The 21,995-nt window shown below is 35.3% G+C and overlaps 1 protein-coding gene across 1 annotated transcript; it reads right to left on the bottom strand.

Moving 5' to 3' along the window:
* Positions 1-6,760: 6,760 nt before the first annotated feature.
* LOC104092798 (histone-lysine N-methyltransferase, H3 lysine-9 specific SUVH6-like) lies at positions 6,761-10,824 on the bottom strand. The gene is made up of 2 exons (XM_009598464.4): positions 10,412-10,824; positions 6,761-9,426 (listed from the first exon to the last, which is right to left on the bottom strand). Exon 2 carries the CDS (start codon positions 9,424-9,426, stop codon positions 6,802-6,804), a length of 2,625 nt encoding a protein of 874 aa, XP_009596759.3. The 5' UTR covers positions 10,412-10,824; the 3' UTR covers positions 6,761-6,801.
* Positions 10,825-21,995: the final 11,171 nt, after the last annotated feature.

The raw sequence follows: 21,995 nt of genomic DNA, 5'->3' as shown, positions 1-21,995 counted from the left end.
TATGCAATATCTGCACCAGTATTTTAAAAGGCGTGGGCGTAAGGCGGGGCGTTTTACATATGCCTCAACGGGGCGTAAGCCCCATATGTATTTAATTTATAATATTTTATAAAATAATATAATGACAGTTAATATTTATAAACAGATAAAATTGCATAAAAATTGAAGAAAACTATATATATGTGTGCTCCATCCCCACAAAAAACTATCAAACAATCTATTATACGTTACTTACAAGCACAAGTAATTTGAATCTAAAAGAATAAAGTTTTATATATGGAGGAACAAAAAGGATGATTAACCTGCAACTTAAACTTTGGATTTGCTGTTATGAAGAAAAATGTAGTTCTCTCTGTATTTGTAAAAAAAATTAAATATTCATTGCTTTTGGGAGATATTAGCAGACAAGATAAAAAAATTGGAAAAACCATGAATTAGAGCTTAAAATCAATTATAAAAAAAAAGGTCTTTAATTTTAAATTTAATACTTTTGAGTCCTTTATAAATCTTTTGAGTAATTACCAAATTGACTTTTGAGAATTTGGGTATTATATGAAGGACTAATTCAACAAATTTTGTTTTAATTTGAAAAAGTCTGTAGGACTTACTCCTTACTAAAAAACGCGCCCCGAACTCCCGGGCGTACGCCCCAAATTGTAGGGCTGTCACGACCCAATTTTTCCCTCTGTTGGGTATCGTGATAGCACCTAATCTTAGGTACTAGGTAAGCCTAACATTTATTAAATAACAATAATAATTAAATAACATCTAACAATCTTTGAAATGGAAACCTCCAAAATAAAATTTTAATTTCCCAAAATCGGTAGTACAAGTCATAAGCTCTACAGAGTGTTTGCTAGAAAGCTTCTAAATACAACTGTCCAGAAATAAGAATAAACAGTGTAAAATAAAAACTTGAAGGTGACTCCGAAGCCTGCGAACGCAGCAGCAGGTTTACCTTGAGTCTTCATAGCAATGACCCGCACATCTACTAACGAACAATACCTGGATCTCCATAAAAATGTGCAAAAGTGTAGAATGAGCACACCACAATGCCCAGTAAGTATCAAGACTAGCCTCAGTGGAGTAGTGATGAGGTACAGTTAAGACACTCACTAGTCAAAAAACCTATGTCATACTAAAATAATCGAGAACAAATAGCAGTGGTATAAACAGTAAGGCAACAAGAACACCACAATTATTGCTCCGACAAATAAGAAAGAACACAAGTACAACCAATTAAACAAGTCTTTCACATAAGAACCCTTCAAATAAAATACCCTCCAAATATATATATTTCTTCAAATAAGTATCCTTCGAATATAAAACTCTTTCAAATAAATATCTTTAAAAATATAATTCTTCAATTTAAAAGTCACCATGTGACCCCTTATTTCATAATCATCAAATACGGGTCTCAACCCACCTTTCTATTTTCCACGACGGACTACTCACGTGCCAATAATATCAATGTATATAAGATCCACATGATCAATTTATTCCCCATAAGGTAAGTTTTTAAAAAAAAATTAAATCAAGTAGGAAATCAACAAAAGAATGAATTTATTTTAGAAATTATTTGGGCGGAGAAAATAACATTTTAATAAAAATAAAACACCCGATAGTTGCTAATTTGGATGTGAAACTTATAAGAATTAAAGCATACAATAATTTCTTTTATTCAAAACAACTTAACCTTAAAAATTAGTAAAAACTAGAAACACAAATCCTCAGAGTCTCGTACAATAGCCAAAGCCAACACATTACAACAAGAAATACAAACACACAATAAAATCAAATAATACATCGCGGAAGAACACAAGGATTTACATATCACAGAAAAACATAATAACCAAATGCAAGTGCAACCATAGAAAATATCAACAAAAAGAGCACTCCCGAGGTACCGCCTCGTAGTCTCAAAAGTAAATATGCAACATCAACAATGCTCCCAGGCCATCACAAATCAATCCCCGACAAAGCCCACATTGTCTCACCACGTGTGCAATAATAAAGTAAGTGCCCGCCTTGTCTCGCCACACGTGTATAATAATGTTCCCACCTTGTCTCGCCACATGCGCAAACCCACATACATATATAAATAGCCCGTCTTGTCACGCCGCATGTGCATAAATCAATAGTAATAATAGCACGGCAGAAACCTCGTGCAAATGCCCGAACATAACTCCCACAATATAATGTGCCAATATCACATCTCATGAACTGCACCTCAAGTGCTTAAATATTATAACATAGCACAAAAATCAACAATACCTTATTTTCCACAATAAGGAGCCCATGACTCGACCATAATGTGCACAAAAATCTCAACAAAATATCTGAAAGTGAACAGCTCAACAAAATAATATTTCACATAAAAATCAAGGTGGCAATCATACCAAATCATCATGTAAAAATAATTTCAACAAATAAGGATCTAGGCATGACAAATAGAGGATTTAATAAGTGCAAATAATTTTCAATTTAATACATAAGGGTGTCTAAGGATTTTTAATCAATGAAATTTGCACATATAAACCAAGTACGTACTCGTCACCCCGCGTACATAATTTTCAATTACACAAATTGCACATAAGACTCAATGCCTAAGGGGTAATTCCCCCACTCGAGGTTAGGCAAAATACTTACCTTTTTGAAGTTAGGCCGATATTCCAAAATAGCCTTCTTGCTTGAATTGACCTTCGAACCACTCAAATCTATCCAAATTAATTGTACAACTTCATTAAAATTCATCGGAAACAATTTCGGATAATAATACGTCGACTTAAAAATTTATTCCAAAAAGTCAACAAAAGTCAACGAGGGACCTGCCCCTCAGAACCCGGCATAATTTTTACGAAATCCGAACACCCATTCCGATACGAGTTCAATCATACCAATTTTATCGAATTCCAATAAAAACTCGACCTCCAAATCTTAAATTTTTATTTATGGAAGATTTTACAAAAATCTTGATTTTCCTCCATTAAATCCGAATTAAATGATGGATTTAAAGATATAATCATGAAAATTAATCAAAACTGGATAAGAATCACTTACCCCAAGCACCCACGCAAGAATATCTCCAAAAATCGCCTTCTACCGAGCTCCAAAATTAATTTTGAATTATGAACTCAAACCTCCATTTTTTGGACTTTTAATTCTGCCCAGATAGGTCTTCTTCGCGTTCGCGAAGGCCAAAACCCAACTACCTCAAATCCTTCATCGCGTTCGCGGCCTCCTCGTCGCGTTCGCGAAGGCCAACTGTTTCTGCCCCTCATTTCCTCTTCGCGTTCGCGATGACTAGCTGACCAGCTCCTTCGCGTTCGTGAAGGCCAAACCAACAGCCCCTCAAATTCCTCTTCGCGAACGCGGGACTCCCTTCACGTTCGCGAAGAAGGAAACTAGACTTCAGCAACATCAGTCCAAACATCTCCAATTTGGTCCGAAACCACCCCGAAACACACCCGAGCCCCTCGGAACCTCGTCCAATCATATCAATCTGTCCCATAACACAACACAGACCTGCTCGAAGTCTCAAATAATATTAAACAACATCGAAATCATGAATCACACCCTAATTCAAATTTAATGAAATTTGAAACTTCAACTTCTACCATCGATACTGAATCCTATCAAATCACGTCTGATTGACCTCAAATTTTGCACACAAGTCACATTCGACATTACAGACCTATTACAACTTCTGGAATCGGATTCCGGCCCCGATATCAAAAAGTCAACCCCCCGGTCAAACTTTTCAAAATTTTGAGTTTTGACATTTCAACCTTAATTCCACTACGGACCTCCAAATAATTTTTCGGACACGCTCCTAAGTTCAAAATCATCATACGGAGCTAACGGAATCGACAGAACTCCATTCCGGAGTCATCTTCACACAGTTCCGACTACAGTCAAAATTTTAAGACTTAAACTTCCTTTTTAGGGACCAAGTGTCCCAAATTACTCTGAATCATCCGGTAACTGAATTCAACCACGCACGCAAGTCAATGCGCATAATACGAAGCTTCTCCGGGCCTTATGCCGCCGAACGGGAGTTAAATTCTTGAAACGACAAGTCGGGTCGTTACAGAGCGTACGCCTCTTGAGACTTTCGCCCCACACCATCGCCCCGGAGAGTTTTTGGTACGCCTCACCCCGGGGCTCGCCCCAGAAACGCTTTTTAAAACAGAGATCTGCACATGGTTATCTCATTAATTGTTAAAATTTCCTCAATCAGATACAAACCTTAGAGCGGGAAACAAATTCCTGAGGAAATAATCTTTTTCACAAATTGTTCCACCCAAAGTCAGCATTGTTATTTCTATGGATTCCTTCTGTTCAATACTATGATTTCATTGGAAAAATATCTTTCAAGTATTTTTCCATCAAGGAGAAAAAGATGTCAGCTAATAGATTGTAAATGAGAAAATATTGAACGTTGAAGATCAAGATCAAAATTAAAATGCAAATTAACAAGAGGACTCTAAGCTAAGCGTTGTGCATGACGAGGAAAAACCACTGCTCACCATATATTCATTGAAAGCTGCAAAGGTTCAATATGAGAAATTATTGGTAGTATTTCTATGAGTATAAATCAAGGAGATATAATTATCAATGAGTATTTATTTTTCATTCATTGACTGTGATTTTAACAGAAAGGAAAATGGTAAGATGATTTAACACACATATAATCATCACGTATGCTACTATGTGACGTATATGCATTCATGTTCCCAACTTTAGTATTACCATTTGCTATTAAATTGTATAGTACATTAATCTGCAAAAAAATGTTAGAAAGAATTTTATGTCTTTAAATATTGCATCCTACATAAATTTCTTATATACTCTTTTATTAGGATTACTCAATCAAAAAATTAGTAATACTACAGCTTTTTATTAAGTAAAATTATTTCAATATACTAACCAAAACAATAATAACTAATGCCACCACAAGATGTTAAGATTTTAATAAAATTATTAACTATTTCAAACACAAATGTTCACCACAGTAGAAAGTACTTAACATATAAATGTTATCATATTGTTATTGTTTTGCACACCTAATCACCCCAGGTTCAGTCGATTAAAATGACCATAATGTAAAGACCATACAAGAAATCAAAACACGAAGGGTGTTATTTGGCCTAGAATAACTATTTTAATTTGTATTATATTATACAGTTATTTATCTTGCCTTTATTAATGATATTGTGTGTATCTAATTAAAATTTTATTGTTCAATTTCGTAGATTCAAACAATAATTCAATCTTCTTGACGTAGACAAACAAGTAACCATACGACGATCCACTTCGATCATCCACAAAAACTTGTATCTCTTTCACGTATAATGATTTATTTAAATTTTATTTTAATAATATTGATATTGTTTTACAAAAAATAATGACCTGACACGGCATACACGTGCAACGCACGTGTCGAGGAACTAGTATATATATATATATATATATATATATATGACCTGACACGGCATACACGTGCAACGCACGTGTCGAGGAACTAGTGTGTATATATATATATATATATATATATGTGTGTGTGTGTGTGTGTGTGTGTATGTGTGTATATATAAGTTTGAAAAAATTAAAAAGAATTAAGAAACTCATAGAAAATAAAATATTTAGAATGTTTTATAAATATAAATAATGCAATAGTATTGAAGTTATTATGAAATAAAATCGACTCTAATGTTTTATCTTTCAAACGATTAAAAATCATAATATTTTAAAATATATTACATCAAACTATACAGCTTATCTCTCTAAAAGTTAATAAATAATATAAACTCTATCAATATTGTAATTTAAATTATTACTCCTTATGAGTAAATATAAAACTGCTTTCAAGTAGCAAAATAATAAAAGTTTAATAATTTTGAGAGACATAGAATTAAGATAATAAGACATATAATAAGTGATGATGTAAATTTTGGATATATAAATGTTATTTACCCTCACGATGTTCTCAACTAGTAAATATGCAATACCATGGCACACTATTTTGAGTTATTCTCAATCTTTATATTTCTATAGATAAATAAAATTTTAATTATTCATTTGTTAAGAATTTTGAGGGTCAACAATGCTAATTCAGGTATTTGACGCATGATTTGCGCTAGGAACTATTAGCCGAGCATTGGGCAGTAAGCACTGAGTGTGTTTCGAGTGCACAACGTAAGCCTCACAAAACTAAGCCCCACGTGTGAGCCTCGGGGTGTTTTGATAGTGCCCCGCCCAGTGCGAGCCACGAGGCGAGTCTCAAGAAAGCCTTTTAAAACATTGTTCAACACCCAAATCTACCTCAAATGAGCTCAAATTTAATTAATAAGTTCCATATATCATAAAGAATAAATCACAATCATCAATTTATCAAAATAACAACAAATAAAACTCATTTTACAACAATTGTAATATCAATATATGATATTTCAAGAAAACTTGAGACAACTATATCTAAATGCACGTCAGTTTGTAATCACTACTTCGCTAATATATAATAACACATATAATGTTTTGTTATAACAATCGAACCTAATTTACCCACAATCTTGATCTCAAAATCGTCATCTTTAAATGTGTAAAACAAGGATCTTGCCGTCACAATATTTTCCATAGCAGATAACACAGGAAATTAAGCATAATGCAGGTTACAAAATATCAACGTTCCCATGGTAGACTTAAATAGAATAGCAAGGAATCGATAAGTTCCAATGACATGGAAGTGCACACAAATATAGAATCATACTTCAAATATCAAAGTATAAAGGAATTGTCTTTTTAGTACATTCTCCCCGAACACTTACGAGAACCACATCTACAATTCTTTTTCTTCAGATTGCCATTTGCATCATAAACTTGATCGATCTGGTAGTTGTAGTGATAAGTAAGCTCCTCTAATGGAACAATACTTTTGGAAGCGAAAAACATTATGTGAGGTACTCTCCTATCACCATGGTCATACATGACATTTTGCGCGTAAAGGTTCGGCGAGCAGCTATGGTTGATAAATCTTCCAACATTCCCATATCTTGCTGCATCAAGGGTAAAGCCATCTTCATCCTTCCTCTGAGAACAATTTGACTCTACTTCGAACTTATTATTCCTTTCGGGGATTTCTTCATCATAGTTGCTAACATCAAACAAGTACTCATCATGATCTGTTCTTTTTTCGGCTTCCTTTTCATGAAGCAACTCCCCAACATATTCACATATAAAACTTCCAGATGATACATAATCCCGTGACCTCAAACCCCATCCTCTTGATTCAGTCTTGAAAACCTCCAAATGGTAACGAGGACCACGTTGGCTAACTCTGTTTTTGCAAGAAGGGGGGCATTTGCAAGACGGACCACACTCGTAAACAAGTGGCTTTGCTCTAATAATAGCCCCTCTTGAGTTAAATGGAATCTCACCTCCATTCTTAGAAGCACAAGAGCATTGCTCAGAATCCGAGCATCCACTTGTGCAACTGCAACCTTGAGGCATAGAAATATAATACCAATCTGGACATTGCATTTTGGTAATGTAAGTAAATGGTGGGGGTCTCTCATCATCTATTGCATTGACAGCTGGGATTGGTATTTTCTCCTTTCCTTGCGAGATATCATAGTCCACAACAAACTCCCGCTCCATAACTGATTTTGTTGCCTTGTTAACATTTGGAAGAAAGTAGTTTACCTTGTCTAAATATGCTGGATGTGACATTAGCTCACGAGTAAGTTTAGGCTGGCCAAAATTTCTTTTCAGTTCAAACTTGAAAACAAATTTTCCAGTTGGACCTCTTTCTTGCCAATACTTCGTCACAGTGTACAGCCCATCGTAAATGTATCTTATATCACTCTTTTCATCTTTCACTCTTTGTCGACTACGAATAACCCTCACCGGATATCCCGAGTCCATGGAGTTCTTCAAGGCAAGATTACCCCCTTCAAGCTTTTGATCTTCCACTCTCGTACCAGAAATATTTGGATTCCCACCTTGACCTACGTAAATGAATGTTTGAGAAGATATGGTCTCGTTGGCGTACCGACCAGAATCCACAATACTAATTGCAGCATCTTTTCTGTTAATATTCACATAATCGATACCTCTAATAAATTGGCGATGTAGTCCGACCATAACAAGTTCTGCCCTAAACCGGAATTGATCTCCAATTTCAACTCCAGGAACATGTCCAAAAGTCCACCCATAATTTACCCACTTTTTCTGATTCTTCAAACTCATTGCTGCCTCTATATGAATACTTCTTTTTCTTTCACATTTCTTTGCTTTAACTTCTCGCAAAAGTTTAGTGTACAGGTCATCAAAAAGTTTCAGAGCCTCTCTAACTTTGTTCGCTTTCTGAAAATCTTCATATTCAGTTAACAATCCTTGACCATAAACATCACACAAGGAAGTAAAAGTCCTTAAATCTTTTTGAGAAACTCTGGGAACTATTTGCTTCTTCATGACCACAAAGTCATTTTGATCCCAATCTTTGGAGACAAAATCCTCACCTTTGTATAGTTTGTTGTGTTGCTCAGAACGTACGGTCTTAGGCGATGGCTCAAAATTAACTGCATGTTCAAAATTAATCATGCACTTGCCTAACGGTTCTAGACACTTAACTTTTTCTGTGTGCACGATCTCACACTTGTCGTCCTTCTTAAAAGTACTTCGAGACTTGAGACTTGATTTTAAAGAGCTCCACTCTAAGCGGGATAAAATGCAAATTTCATCATCTACGCTAGTCTTGGATTCATCATCAAATACTTTTTCGTGATGAATTCTCTTGCTTCTTTCATTACTTGGTTCATTTTGACCTTCAAATTCTTTCATCTTCAAAGGTTGATTTCCATTCATAGGTGGGAGTTGCTCACATAAGGTTCTCAAATTACTTGAATCATCAACCTCTTTTAGAGATGCACCAGTTGCAACCAAATCATCCTTTTTAGCCTTCCAGGGAGTTAATGGCAAATCTATTTGCACATCTTTTGGTCGGATTGCAGGGTTACCACTCAAATTATTTGGCACAAAAACTCCTAAAGGCTTGCCCGACTTAGACATTTCCAAAGCAACACTAGAACTACTTTTGATCTCAGCTTCAGCAGAGCATTGAGTATCGATTCCATCCATTTGAGTAACGCACGGGCTACAATTCTGAGGAAAATTTCGCGTAGCACCAACTTTTACACGCTTTGTAGTGGATGGAAACTTCGGGACGATCTCAGCATCACCATAGCATTGAATACCGCTTCCAGTCGTTTGAGAAACAAATGGACCACAATTTTCAGGAAAATTCCGGGTAGTATCAACTTTTAGGCGCTTAAACGCGGACGGACATCTTGGATATTCATCGTAAACGCTCTGATGTAATCTCTTCCCAAGCATCATTGAGGGACTTGTTTCCGTTAACACAGACATCTACACGATGATAAAGCAAAATACATTACAAGAAATCGAAGAATATGCTTATATACATCTAACAAGACAAGGCATTATTAAGGTTGAACAACAATAGTAGGTTTCGATTGAACAATAGGAGTGATTTGATCAAGGGCTTGATTAGAAGAAAATGAGTGATGGATTTGTGTCATAGCTTATGAGATGAGAATTGTCCAACACTCTATAAAGAGATCCATTTTTATCTAGGACTAAATATTTAAGCGTGGACAAAATAACATGGAGGCCCAACATCGAGCAAACAAAGAAATTTGTGGATGAACTTGGGCTCTGAGAGCATGTGAAAAAAATAAACCTTTAGGCCTAACTAAAAGCCAAAAGAAGATGAGAATGTTCGAAGACCATATGAGGAAATCCATGTTTAAAATATGTGGGATCTAATTTTTTTCTTAAATACAAAACAAACCAAATATATATCGGTATCTTGAAATTGAAAACCAAACCAAACCAAACCAAACTAAAGATTTGTCGGCCGTAATGTTGTTTGGTTTGATTTTTGATTTGATTCGACTTTTTTGTTTTTTCTTGAACACCCTTGGACAGGTCCTACGAGTAGGGCAATGAACACACTTAAGGCATGGAGCGTAAACTTCACGAGACAAGTGCCTCCTCCGTGTGCTTCAAGGCGTTCTTCAAGTACCTCACCCTGAATGAGGACTCAGACAAAATCCAACGAAAGCTTTTTAAACAAGTGATAAACTAACTTATAATGTTTCGACCAAACAAGTCATCTACCGTAAAAACAGATGAAATGAGTTGAAGCCAAATAGAAAGAAAAGCACTACATTACACAAATACATAATCAATGGTTAACACTAGGATCATAAATTAAAAGTTACACCTACATATATGCATATCGTTATTATTGAACTGCCTAATGCCCCGTACAGATAAAGAAAATTATGTCAGGTAACTAAAGGAAACATCAAGAAAAGCAATAACATACCTGAAGTAAGATTTCAAGTGTTGGCTTCAAAATATCCAAATGCTTTTAAAACCTAAAACCCTTCTCCAAAAATTATTTGCTGCGAGAGGAAGACCAATAAAAGTATGCAATATGCCGATACCAAGCTGCTATTTATACATGTAAAAAACCCTAGGCATTCGATTCCTATTCAAATTGGGTCTCTTAGGTTTCCATAGCAGACACGGAAGTCATATACAGAGTTGCCATAATCACCATCCTAATTCTAATTTAGGTAAAACTCTGAAGTCGGCGTAGTTATCGTTTCCACTTTCCTTTTGTTCTTTTTCTCTTTTATATTCCCTTTTGAATTCGAATTGGCAAAATCCTTTCCTATGAAATCTTGGGTTCCCCAAATAACTTGATCTCCAAGCTTTACAAGCGCAATGTGGGTAACATCATATTTTCCCGCTCTCTCAAATTTATATATGGAAAGTATAAGTTAAATGTGTTTAACAAGTCAGACAATTTAATTTAATTTAAAGAGTAATAACTGAACGAGATTACGTAACACATAATTATGATTTTGTGATTAAAGTTCATATGCAAAACATAGTCATTAATTGCAAATAGATAGAGTAACAATTTTTTTCTATCTATATTATGGTACTACTCTAACATTTATTCACCTTTTGCGGTTCTAGAAGGGGCTTAATACATACTCCCTTACTTCACTTTTACTTCTTCAGTATTTTAAAAATAGATTTTCACTCTTAATTGTCACTTTTAACATATCAAGAGAAAATAATTTTTTTTTTCTGTTATACCCACAATATTAATTACTCATTTCAAATTATTTTCTCAAATCCATTAAAAATATGCATCAATTAATATAAATATCATGGTAAATTATGCACTTCATTTATTATTTATTAAAGGGTGTGCAAAGTCAATAGTGGACAAATAAAATTGAACGGAGGGAGTAGCTTGTACCCAAATCTCCTTTATACACCCCTGATTATGGGAATCATTTTACACGCTAAATATTTTCAACAATGTGTCTAATTCAGCCCAGCTCATATGCCTTTGCAACCGTATATCATTTTCTCTTTTATAAAATTCCCAAATTATGAAATTCTTTCACTACCTCATATGCTTTTTTATATGAGAGATTTGTACAAAAATACAATTCAGCTCACTACATTTCATCTGCATTGCCAATAAAAAAGCAATTATGTAACCCAACAAAATATAGCCTAGATGCATAACACTAACCTTTTTTCAGCAAATTTATAAATTTTGTCCATCTCCATCCAACAAATGTTCTTTTTTTTCTTATTTTGTTTTGCTTTTTATTTTTTTGCATTGCTAAATTAGATTGCCTTTTTTGTTTCATTATTTTCCTCTCATTTTTCTATTTATTATGTTTATTTGTTGTCTGAAATTAAGCAATTTTTTTAACTTAAGCAACTCAAATACCTTATTATACACAATTATACACTGAGTATGAGATACAGTGTATATACATTCTTATATAAAATTATACACTCTTATACACAATTATACAACATTATATAAAATTATACACTATTATACACACTTACACAAATATATACATATGTACTCATAATGTGTAAAATAATATATTAACATTGTATAAGAGTGTATAGGCACCAATTATGAATATTTACAGTCCTCGGTTTTAAAAGGCGTTTCGGGGGCGAGGCATACCAAAAACGCCCCGGCGCGATGGTGTGGGACGAAAGTCTCAAGAGGCGTACGCCCCGCAATTTGGGGCATAAGCCGGGGCGTTCGGAACATACGCCCGGGCGTTCATGGCGCGTTTTTTTAGTAAGAAGTAAGCCCCAGAGACTTTTTCAAATTAAAACAAATTTTGTTGAATTAGTCCTTCATATAATACCCAAATTCTCAAAAGTCAGTTTGGTAATTACTCAAAGGTTTAAAAAGGAACTCAAAAGTATTAAATTTAAAAGTAAAGACCTTTTTTATTGATTTAAGCCCCAATTCATGGTTTTTTCAATTTTTATTTTGTCCGCTAGTCTGCTAATATCTCCCAAACGCAACAAATATTTAAATTTTTTTACAAATACAAAGAGAACTACATTTTTCTTCATAGCAGCAAATTCAAAGTTCAAATTGCAGGTTAATCATCCTTTTTGTTCCTCCATATAGAAAACTTTATTCTTTTAGACTCAAATTACTTGTGCTTATAAGTAACGTATAATAGATTATTTTGATTAGTTTTTTGTGGGGATGGAGCATACATATATATAGTTTTCTTCAATTTTTATGCAATTTTACCTATTTATAAATATTAACTGTCATTATATTATTTTATAAAATATTAAAAATTAAATACCTATGGGGCTTACGCCCCGCTGGGACATATGTAAAATGCCCCGCTTTACGCCCACGCCTTTTAAAACACTATTTTACGCTAGAAAATACCTTTCTATCTAGTATCCACCATTACACCCTTATTCAACGTCAAAATCACCACACCAAGAAAAGAAGAATGTTAGAACTTAGCATTGAATATGGCCGGGAATTCTTTTCTCCGACGATGCCTCTCTCTCTCTCTTTTCTTGTAGATCCAGTCAGATTGTAACGACCCGACCGGTCGTTTTGAGCCTTAGAATTCCGTTCGGTGGTTTAAGGTCTTGAGAAGTTTCGTATTATCTATTTATGTCTTGCGTGTATGGTCGGTTTCGGTTTTCCGGGCGATTGAGGATTGATTTGAACGAATGATTCTTAATTTAGAAGCTTAAGTGGTAAGAGTTGATCGAAATTTAATTTTTGTGTAGACGACCCCGGAATGGTATTTTGATGATTTCAATAGTTTCGTATGGTGATTTTAGACTTAGGCGTATGTCCGGATTCAGATTTGGAGACTCCTAGATTGATTTGATGTATTTTGGCGAAAAGTGGAATGTTGAAGATTTGGAAGGTTGGGAGGTTTGACCATGAGTTGACTTTATTATTATCGGGTTTAGTGGTCCTCGCAGATGCGAGATTTTTCTACAGAAGCAGTGGTCGCAGGTGTGCATTTTTATCGGCAAATGCGGAATCCTTGGCAGATTACATATATATCGAGGGTTTGGTTATTTTTATCACATCTTGAGTTGTAGACCTCGATTTTGGGCAATTTTGGAAGAAATTTTTACCATTTGGATGGGGGAAGAATTCTTGACCCGGATTTGGTTATATTCATGATTCCATTCTTATTTTTATCATTTGATTAGCGATTTGAATTGGAGAAATTGAGGGTTTTTGCAAAAACTTTCTAAAACATTAAATGATGATTTGAAAGCCGATTTGAGGTTGGAATTGGATGATCTTGGTATGGTTGGACTCATATCGGAATGTTGTTCAGATTTTGTGAGTTTTGTCGGTTTCTGAGGTGCGGGGCCGGGATGATCTGGGGGCGAAATGTTGATGATATTCGTGCGATGGTGTAATTTTTTCTTGTGTATGTCATGCACCTTTACGTGACTTGTTGTGTTGCTTTTAATGAGTTACTCAATGTCTTTGATATTATGTGTTGACTTGGATAGTAATAGTACACTCGCACAAGCATACACTGTAACATGCCGTTTACACCGATTCATGAGTATGAAACTTGACATTCATTGATCATGCCCATGTATTCTTGTATTATCTGCTTCCATTATGATAGTGAGCCTATGAATATGCCAGATGGTGTGTTATTGAGCATATGACTACACCGAGCAGATTGTGACATGTGACTATGCCCGGCGGATTGAGAAATTGGCACGTAAGTTATCCATATGATCGTGATTGAAAATGTGGGCACGACGTGCCGTGAGCATATGATTTGTGATTTGGGACTCGTGACTTGTGATTTTGAGATGAGGTATCCCGGAGTAATGTTATTGTGAGACTTGTGTTAGAACGACTTGATTAGTTGGTTGTCATTTGTTTTTCTTATTTGGTTTTACTGGTGCTTTATCGGTGTTCTGATTACTTTATTGATATTACATGTTTATTCCTTAGTTGCCATTTACTGATTCTTGCTTCCATTATTAACTTTATACCTATATACTGCACATGTTATTATGACTAGTAGGTGTGTTGATTTGTACCTCATCACTACTCCACAGATGTTAGTCTTGATACTTACTGGGTACCGACCGCGGTGTACTCATACTACACTTCTGCACATTTTGTGCAAATTCAGGTATTGGAGATAACAGACTCTAGCAGAGTTAGCTTCTAGATCGCGAGGATTCAAGGTAGAGCTGCTTGGTCGTCAAAGTCTCTTGGAGTCCTTTTCCCTTTTATTGTACTGCCAATTCGTTATCCAAACAGTATTGTATTTTTAAATTTTGAGATATTTTCATATATTCCTCTAGAGTTCGTGACTTAGTATTACCTAGTCTTGGGAGGTTGTTGTGATTATTATCGCGTAGGCTTGTTTCACCTTTATTTCGGTATTTATATTAAACTCTGCTTTTAAAATATCATTGTTAAACTGGCTTAACATTTGTAAGTAATTGGCTAACCTAATTTTGGAGATTAGGTGTCATCACGACGCCTGAAGCCAGATTTTGGGCCGTGACACAAATCTAGCTAGATTTGGTCAGATCGGTTCTATTATTTCTTTTCTTTTTTTTCTTTCAAGTATGAGACAATCGGAAATCAGCTCGAATAGGAAAAAAGTGAAAACTTCTTAGGCCAAAGGTGATTTTTGGGGGTGATTACAACGGCGAAAAGGAAATGAAAATTAGAAATGGAGGAAGGGGGTCGATGCCATATATGTCAGTTGTTTATGCGAAATAAATGGATTAATGTTAGGGCCGACCCTTCCGTAAAGCAAGTAAAACAACTATTTTAGGCCTTACATTTGTGGGGGAGGGGAGGAATTTTTTATTCCACCTAATAGGCTATGTATAAATTTTAAAAAAAGGTTATGTGAAGAAGGATTTGCAACTGATATGATTTCTGCCAAGAAAATTACGCTTGAAATGAATATCGAACCCGAATTTCGTAAGAAACGTGTAATATATAGGAAGTAGCAATTTGATGAGAATGCTGATAATAAAATCTCAAAATCTTTAGAAGAGTCATTTGGAGTTGATTACTTTATACATAGTAGACACGGCTTTTTTTCACTTCAAAATAGATTTGAACAATTCGAAGCATATGAAAATATTTTTGGTTTTCTATTTAGAAGTAAAAATTAAGATCACTAGATCATGAAAATTTGAAAAAATATTGCCTTATCTTGAATGCTCCTTAAAGCATAATAATCAATTCGATATTGATGGTTTAGATTTATTTTCAGAATTAAAAGTATTTAAAAAATAGTATAATTAGAAGATAATAGTTTAATTGATACACTCAATCAAATAAAAAGATTTGATTCTTTTTCCAATGCCTATATTGCTTGTGGAATAATGTTAATAACTCTTGTTACCAGCGCTTCATTGGAAAGAAGTATTCAAAATTAAAATTGATAAAATCTTACCTAAGATCAACAATGTCTTGAGAAAAATTAAATGAATTAGTTATATTGTCAATTAAGAAAGACTTATTAGGAGTTATTGATTATAAGAAAATTATTAATAACTTTGTATCTAAGTTAGCTAGAAAAATAGATTTCAAATAAATAAATATTTTGTTTTTAAAAGTTAAGGCCCCTCGTAAAGTTCGGCTTTAGGCCACAAAACTTGTTGGGCCGCCCCTGATTAATGTGAGGGAGAAAGAAAAAGGTGAAAGAGAGAAGAAGGTGGTTGTTGGTGCTTTGGAATTCGCCGGCAAGGGGCGTATTGGTGGTTTTACGGAGAAGTAAGAAAATGGTGGATGGAGGAGATAGAGTTGAGAATTGAGATTGTGAGAAAATGTAGGATTTCCTCTTTTATATGATGTGACTAAATAGTAAAAATAAATTTCAAAATATATATAAAGTAGGTTAAATCGGGTAAAAATTATAAATATGGGTCAACTTTAACAAAGACATGCGAGGGATGTACTTTCACGTAATTATATTAGTAAAAACTAATTTATTTCTTGTCTCGCGATATTTTAACTGATTTAGCTTAAGCTCATTGATGGCGTAATATTAAACACTCCTAAATGAAGCCCTGTTTGTTAGATTGGAGTCTTGCTCCCGGAGATGAGCCCTGTGCAACGAAAATAATTTCTAGAAAAAATTATATTTGAGTTTTAATAATATGGTTAAAGAGATTCTTTTCGATTTAAGATGTGATAACATGCTACTTAACCGTGAAGAAGAGAAAACATGAACCTTTCCAAAACCGAGTGGTTCTTCAAAGGCGTCTATATTGGAATCAACTTCAATGGCGAATCTAAGATTTATAGTTTGTAAATTCTATTCTTTTTTTATTGTACCTGAGGCTGTTCAAAATCGAATCGTAACCGTTAACCGAACCGAAAAATAACTTATTGACTTATTAGTATCGGGTTATCGGGGTAACGGTTGATGAACGAATTAAATTTTTTATAATTAACGGCTTAATGGTTTGGGGACGGATTACTCAATTTTCTTATCGGATAAACCGTTAGCCCGTTAAAATTTTTATATTTATACTTTTACCCCTATGTATATAAAGTAATTTGTAAAACCCTAAGACCTAAAATCTAAACCCCTAATTTATCAAATCTCAATAGCAATTGTGGTGTATGTTTGGCCTAGAAGATGGAGTGGATTCTGGATTTACTTCAAATTCAACTCAACCCTTTCTGGAACTGTGCATTAGGCAAGATCATTCAAGAGGTTAAACTTATTAATCAAGAAGGCAGGAAGATAATTCCAGATGAGGACCATGAGCTTCCCAAATCAATCAAGTAGAATCATGTTAGCAAGTTGATTACATGAGTTTGGCTTTGCAAGCTAAATTTGATATCTCCTCAGAGTTGGTTTAAGTGGAAAGAGAGATAGCAGAAACATATCAAGGACTTCATCTTCTATTTATTTTTTGATAGTTGGACTTACTAGCTAAAAGGGAGAAGACACAACAATGATAGATGATATCTATAGACAGCTTGAGTTCAAATGTTGGTACTAATTCAAACTAACTTTCTGACATATTAGACTTCCGTTACTATCATTTACTAGATTGGTTGAAATAATGCTCAGTTTTTTTTATAGTTAAGCTAGTTGTAATTGTCAAAAAGAAATCAAAGGGTGGGGTTTATAATCTAGCACATGATTTCTGTGAGAAAATGACAAATTTTCTAGTTCTCTACTTCTCTTTTATTGTCTATTTGGTTTAGCCGATAAGTCGCCCGATAACCGTCCGCTAATCGTTAATCCGATACCAATCTGTCTGATATCTTATTGGATGGCTAGCGGTTGCTATATTTATAAACCGATAATCGATAAACCGAACCGTTAAGCATAAATAACCGCCCGATAAGCACTCCTAATTGTACCTATTTTTTTTATTAACAAAATTTCAGACAAGCGTGTACACATGATTACGTCAACTAAGTGGTCACTATAAATATAATCCGGTCTAAAAGTCTAGAGTCGAATCCCTTAGAGAACTAAGACATAAATACAACTGTTCAATATTGCTAAAAAATACAAGTTCAAATAATTTTCTAGTTATGAAGATTGTGACTTTTATTTTTAATTAATTAACTAATAAATATTAGAAAATAGTAAAATTATCAACTAACGAGGATGATATTGGAGACAAGATTAAGGAGGCCTAGAATTATGATTCCCCTAATTGTTAGAATCTTTTCAGTTACGTCTCCTATAATTTCATCTAAGTATTCTCTATTGATCGTGAGCACTTCAAGTATCGTAATTCTCTCCCAAGCAACTACAATAATATATTTGTCATATTCCGAACTACGTTAGCTGGCATTATTTTACCGCTCACTATAACAATGTCAATGCTTTATTTTTTAAAACTCGCCGTATTGATTCCTCACATGTGTTAGGAGTGATTTTGTTCAATAATTACCTAAATATATATCATTTTGTAAGAAATACATATAAATAGGCAAAGTCAATTGAGGGTCCTTCAATCAGCAAAGATAATCACGTAGTTGAATAAGTAGAGAGAATCCAATGACAAAATTATATTAAACATAACAATAAGTCATCCTCCAAGTGGTTCCATCAAAATCCTAGATAATGAAATTAACTACTCATAATAGTATATATGAGTATAATAATAGAATTCATAACCAACAAGAAAAATAGAAAGAAGAAAGGAAACAATTGTGGTTGAATATTCCTCTTTACTCCTAGGTTATTCTTGTCTCCAAAAGTGTTGTCTTTCTCCGGAGTAGTGTCTCTCCTCTTCAAAATGACCTTTTAGTATTTATATCAATTAGAATTTGTGTGGGGCATCCTTGAGCTTTCTATTTCAGATAGGAGAAACTGAATCACGAGCATAGGGCTCGCACGATGCAAGACCCCTTGGCATGCTCCCAATTTTCTTTTTCCTCTTTTTTTCTTGCGTAGAAGATTGGATCCAAAGTTCACTACTTCATTAGTTTTTGATTCATTTTCCAGGCCATGGCGTGCCTACCTTTCGCTTGAGACGCCAATTGTTGCATGCTCCCAACTTTTGCCTCTCAATTTCTTTTTGCATCAAATCGTTGAATTCTTTTGTCAATTTACATCCAAACTCGTTTACAGAAACAATAATTATGTAATGATTGTTGACGATTAATTTTGACTCTCCGGCCCACGAACTCACTTTAAAGTCTTAACTTGGTGCTGAACAATTCGAAGCTAGCCAAATATTATATAAATTAATCAATATACGCTCACAAGTTCAAAATTTAGCTATTAGAGTGATTACACAATCCCTAAAATTTATCCCGGGCCCACGTGCCCTGATTCTGAAAATATTCGAAGATAAATATTACCCATAGCCTCACGAACTCAAATATATAAGTTTTACTTAATTCCATAACTAATTTCGTGGTCAAATCTCATTTTTACTAAAACCTTAGGTTTTTCACAAATCACCTTTAATTTCACAAGTTTTCCATGTTAAATCTACCTATGATACGTGTATTTAGCTAAAGAATTGATAAGGATCACTTACCTCTTGATGTTGATGAAATTCCTCCACAAAATGCTCTCAAAGTTGCCTAAGACCAAGTGGGAAATAAAGCTATGTCCCGTAATAAAAAGCCCTTGCACTAGTTGCAGACATCTTGTTCGCAAATGCGAAGGTCGAAAATGCGACAAATGCGTCGCAAATGTGAAGCCTGACCAACTTTGCCTCAGTCACAAATGCGACACAAGGATCGCAAATGCGAAACATGGCATCTCGCAAAAGCGGAAGAAAACTACGCAAATGCGAAAAATGCTACGTCCAGGTGACTTCGCAAATGCGAGAAAATTCTTCGCAAATGCGAATCCATTAGTTCCGCCCCAACCTCGAAAATGCGAAGCCATTCTCGCAAATGCGAGATTTGCAAATGCGAACAAGATCTCGCATTTGCGAAACCTGCAGAACCCGTCACAAACCAGCAGAACTGAAGTTCTTCAAAACACTCCGAACAACACTCGAAACTCACCCGAGCCTCCAGGGATCCACACCAAATATCCACACAAGTCTAAAAATACTGTACAAACTTGCTCGCACGATAAAAATACAAAAATAACATCTAGAATGATGAATTGGATGCCAAAATCCATGAATTAAATCATGAAACACAAAAACATCTAGAAACACTTCCGCGTGTCTGATTCCTATCAAATCAACTCGGAATGCCACCAAATTTTGTATACAAGTCATAAATTACCATACGAAATTATTCACAGGTTTGGAATCCCAAACGGACCTCGATAACACCAAAATCTACTCCAAATTAAACTTAAAGAATTTGAAAAACCTTCAATGTGCCAGCTTTCAATATTAAGCGTCGAAACACTCCCGGTTCATCCGAAACCCGATCCGATCATACACCCAAGTCCAAAATTATCATAGGAACCTATTAGGACTGTCAAATTCCGGTTCAGGGGTCGTTTACTCAAAACGTTGATTCAAGTCAAACTTAACCATTTTAAGCCAATTTAAGGAACTAAGTGTTCCGATTTCAACTCGAACCCTTCCAAACCCGAACTAACCATCCCCACAAGTCATAAAACAGAAAAAGCACATACGAAGAGTCTTAGTTAAGAGAACGGGTGTAATGACCCGACCGGTCATTTTGAGAGTTATAGCCCCGATCCCCTATTTATTACTTTTCCCGTATCTTTTTTTCTGCTTATGTGACTTGCCGGGAGGTTGTTGTGTTGGATTCGGAGTGAATTGAGACACGTAGTCCCTAAATGGAAGCTTAACTTTTAGGATTTTGACCGTAGTCGGGACTATGTGAAGACGACTCCAGAATAGAGTTTCATCGGTTCTGTTAGCTCTGTTGGGTGATTTTCGACTTAAGAGCGTGTCCGGATTGTGTTTTGGAGGTCTGTAGTTGATTTAGGCTTGAATTGGCGAAAGTCGAATTTTTAGAGATTTTGACCGGTAGTGGGCTTTTTGATATCGGGGTTGGATTTCGATTCCGGAAATTTAAAGTAGGTTCGTAATGTTGAATATAACTTGTGTGCAAAATTTGAGGTCAATCGGACGTGGCTTAATAGGTTTCGGCATCGGTTGTGGAAGTTTAAAACTTTGAAGTTCATTAGGCTTGAATTAAGGTGTAATTTGTATTTTTAGCATTGTTTGATGTGATTTAAAGGCTCGACTAAGTTCGTATGGTATCTTAGGACTTGTTGGTATGTTTGGTTGAGGTCCCGGGGACCTCGGGTGAGTTTCGGATGGTTATCGGATCATTTTTGGACTTGGAAGATTTTCTGGTACTGGGCTGGTTCTGGTGTAATCGCATCTGCGCAAGGCTGCCCGCAGGTGCAAGCAATATGGCGTAGAAGCAGAGTTGGGTGGATTGGCCAGGGATCGCAGGTGCGTGGAAAAGGCTGCATTTGCGATGCCCGCATATGCGCAAGGCTGACTGTAGGTGCAGAGTGAGACCGCAGAAGCGGACAGGATTTCGCAGGCGCGCACTCGCATGTGCGACCCCTTCATCGCAGGTGCGGAGGCAGAGGGGAATAAGTGGTTTGCGCAGAAGCACTCATTTTTTCGCACAAGCGCACGCGCAGGTGCAAGCCCAGGCTCCGCGTGTGAGGAAATGCCCGGGTAGTAATGCGACGGGGACATCACTATTTTTTCAACACGTTTGTGTTAAACATGTTCAGGATGCCAATTATTTATATAATCATTTTCAAGATATACACACGTATAAATACAAGATTTCTATTGAAGTTTATGTGTCCGATGACCCCTCAATCTTCAAAATAGGTCCGCCTCTTTGAACCACCACCCTAAACTCTTCAAATTCTCGAATAAAGTTTCTGGACATCTTTTTAAACTCTACCCTATTCTTTTCCCATTGACATAAAAATGCAATATCTATATCCATATGCCTTAGCTTCTCCGGTTTCCATATATAAAGGTGATGTAGTTATAACAGTGCCTTCAGCTTATCTTACACATAAAGTTTCAATATTGCATTGGTGTGACACTAACTTGAAATCAAATTCTTCGGTAGAAATTGCAAGGTACCTCAAGTGAGTTAGTGGGTTGCACTG

This window comes from Nicotiana tomentosiformis, chromosome 3 (genome assembly GCF_000390325.3).
Source record: "Nicotiana tomentosiformis chromosome 3, ASM39032v3, whole genome shotgun sequence".
In the NCBI taxonomy this organism is placed as follows: domain Eukaryota; kingdom Viridiplantae; phylum Streptophyta; class Magnoliopsida; order Solanales; family Solanaceae; genus Nicotiana; species Nicotiana tomentosiformis.
The sequence above is the reverse complement of the archived record's forward strand: the minus strand, read 5'-3'. Positions and strand labels throughout refer to the sequence as shown.

Coding starts and splice junctions, on each gene's coding strand:
- LOC104092798 (XM_009598464.4), bottom strand. CDS start 9,426: ATGTCTGTGTTAACGGAAACAAGTCCCTCAATGATGCTTGGGAAGAGA.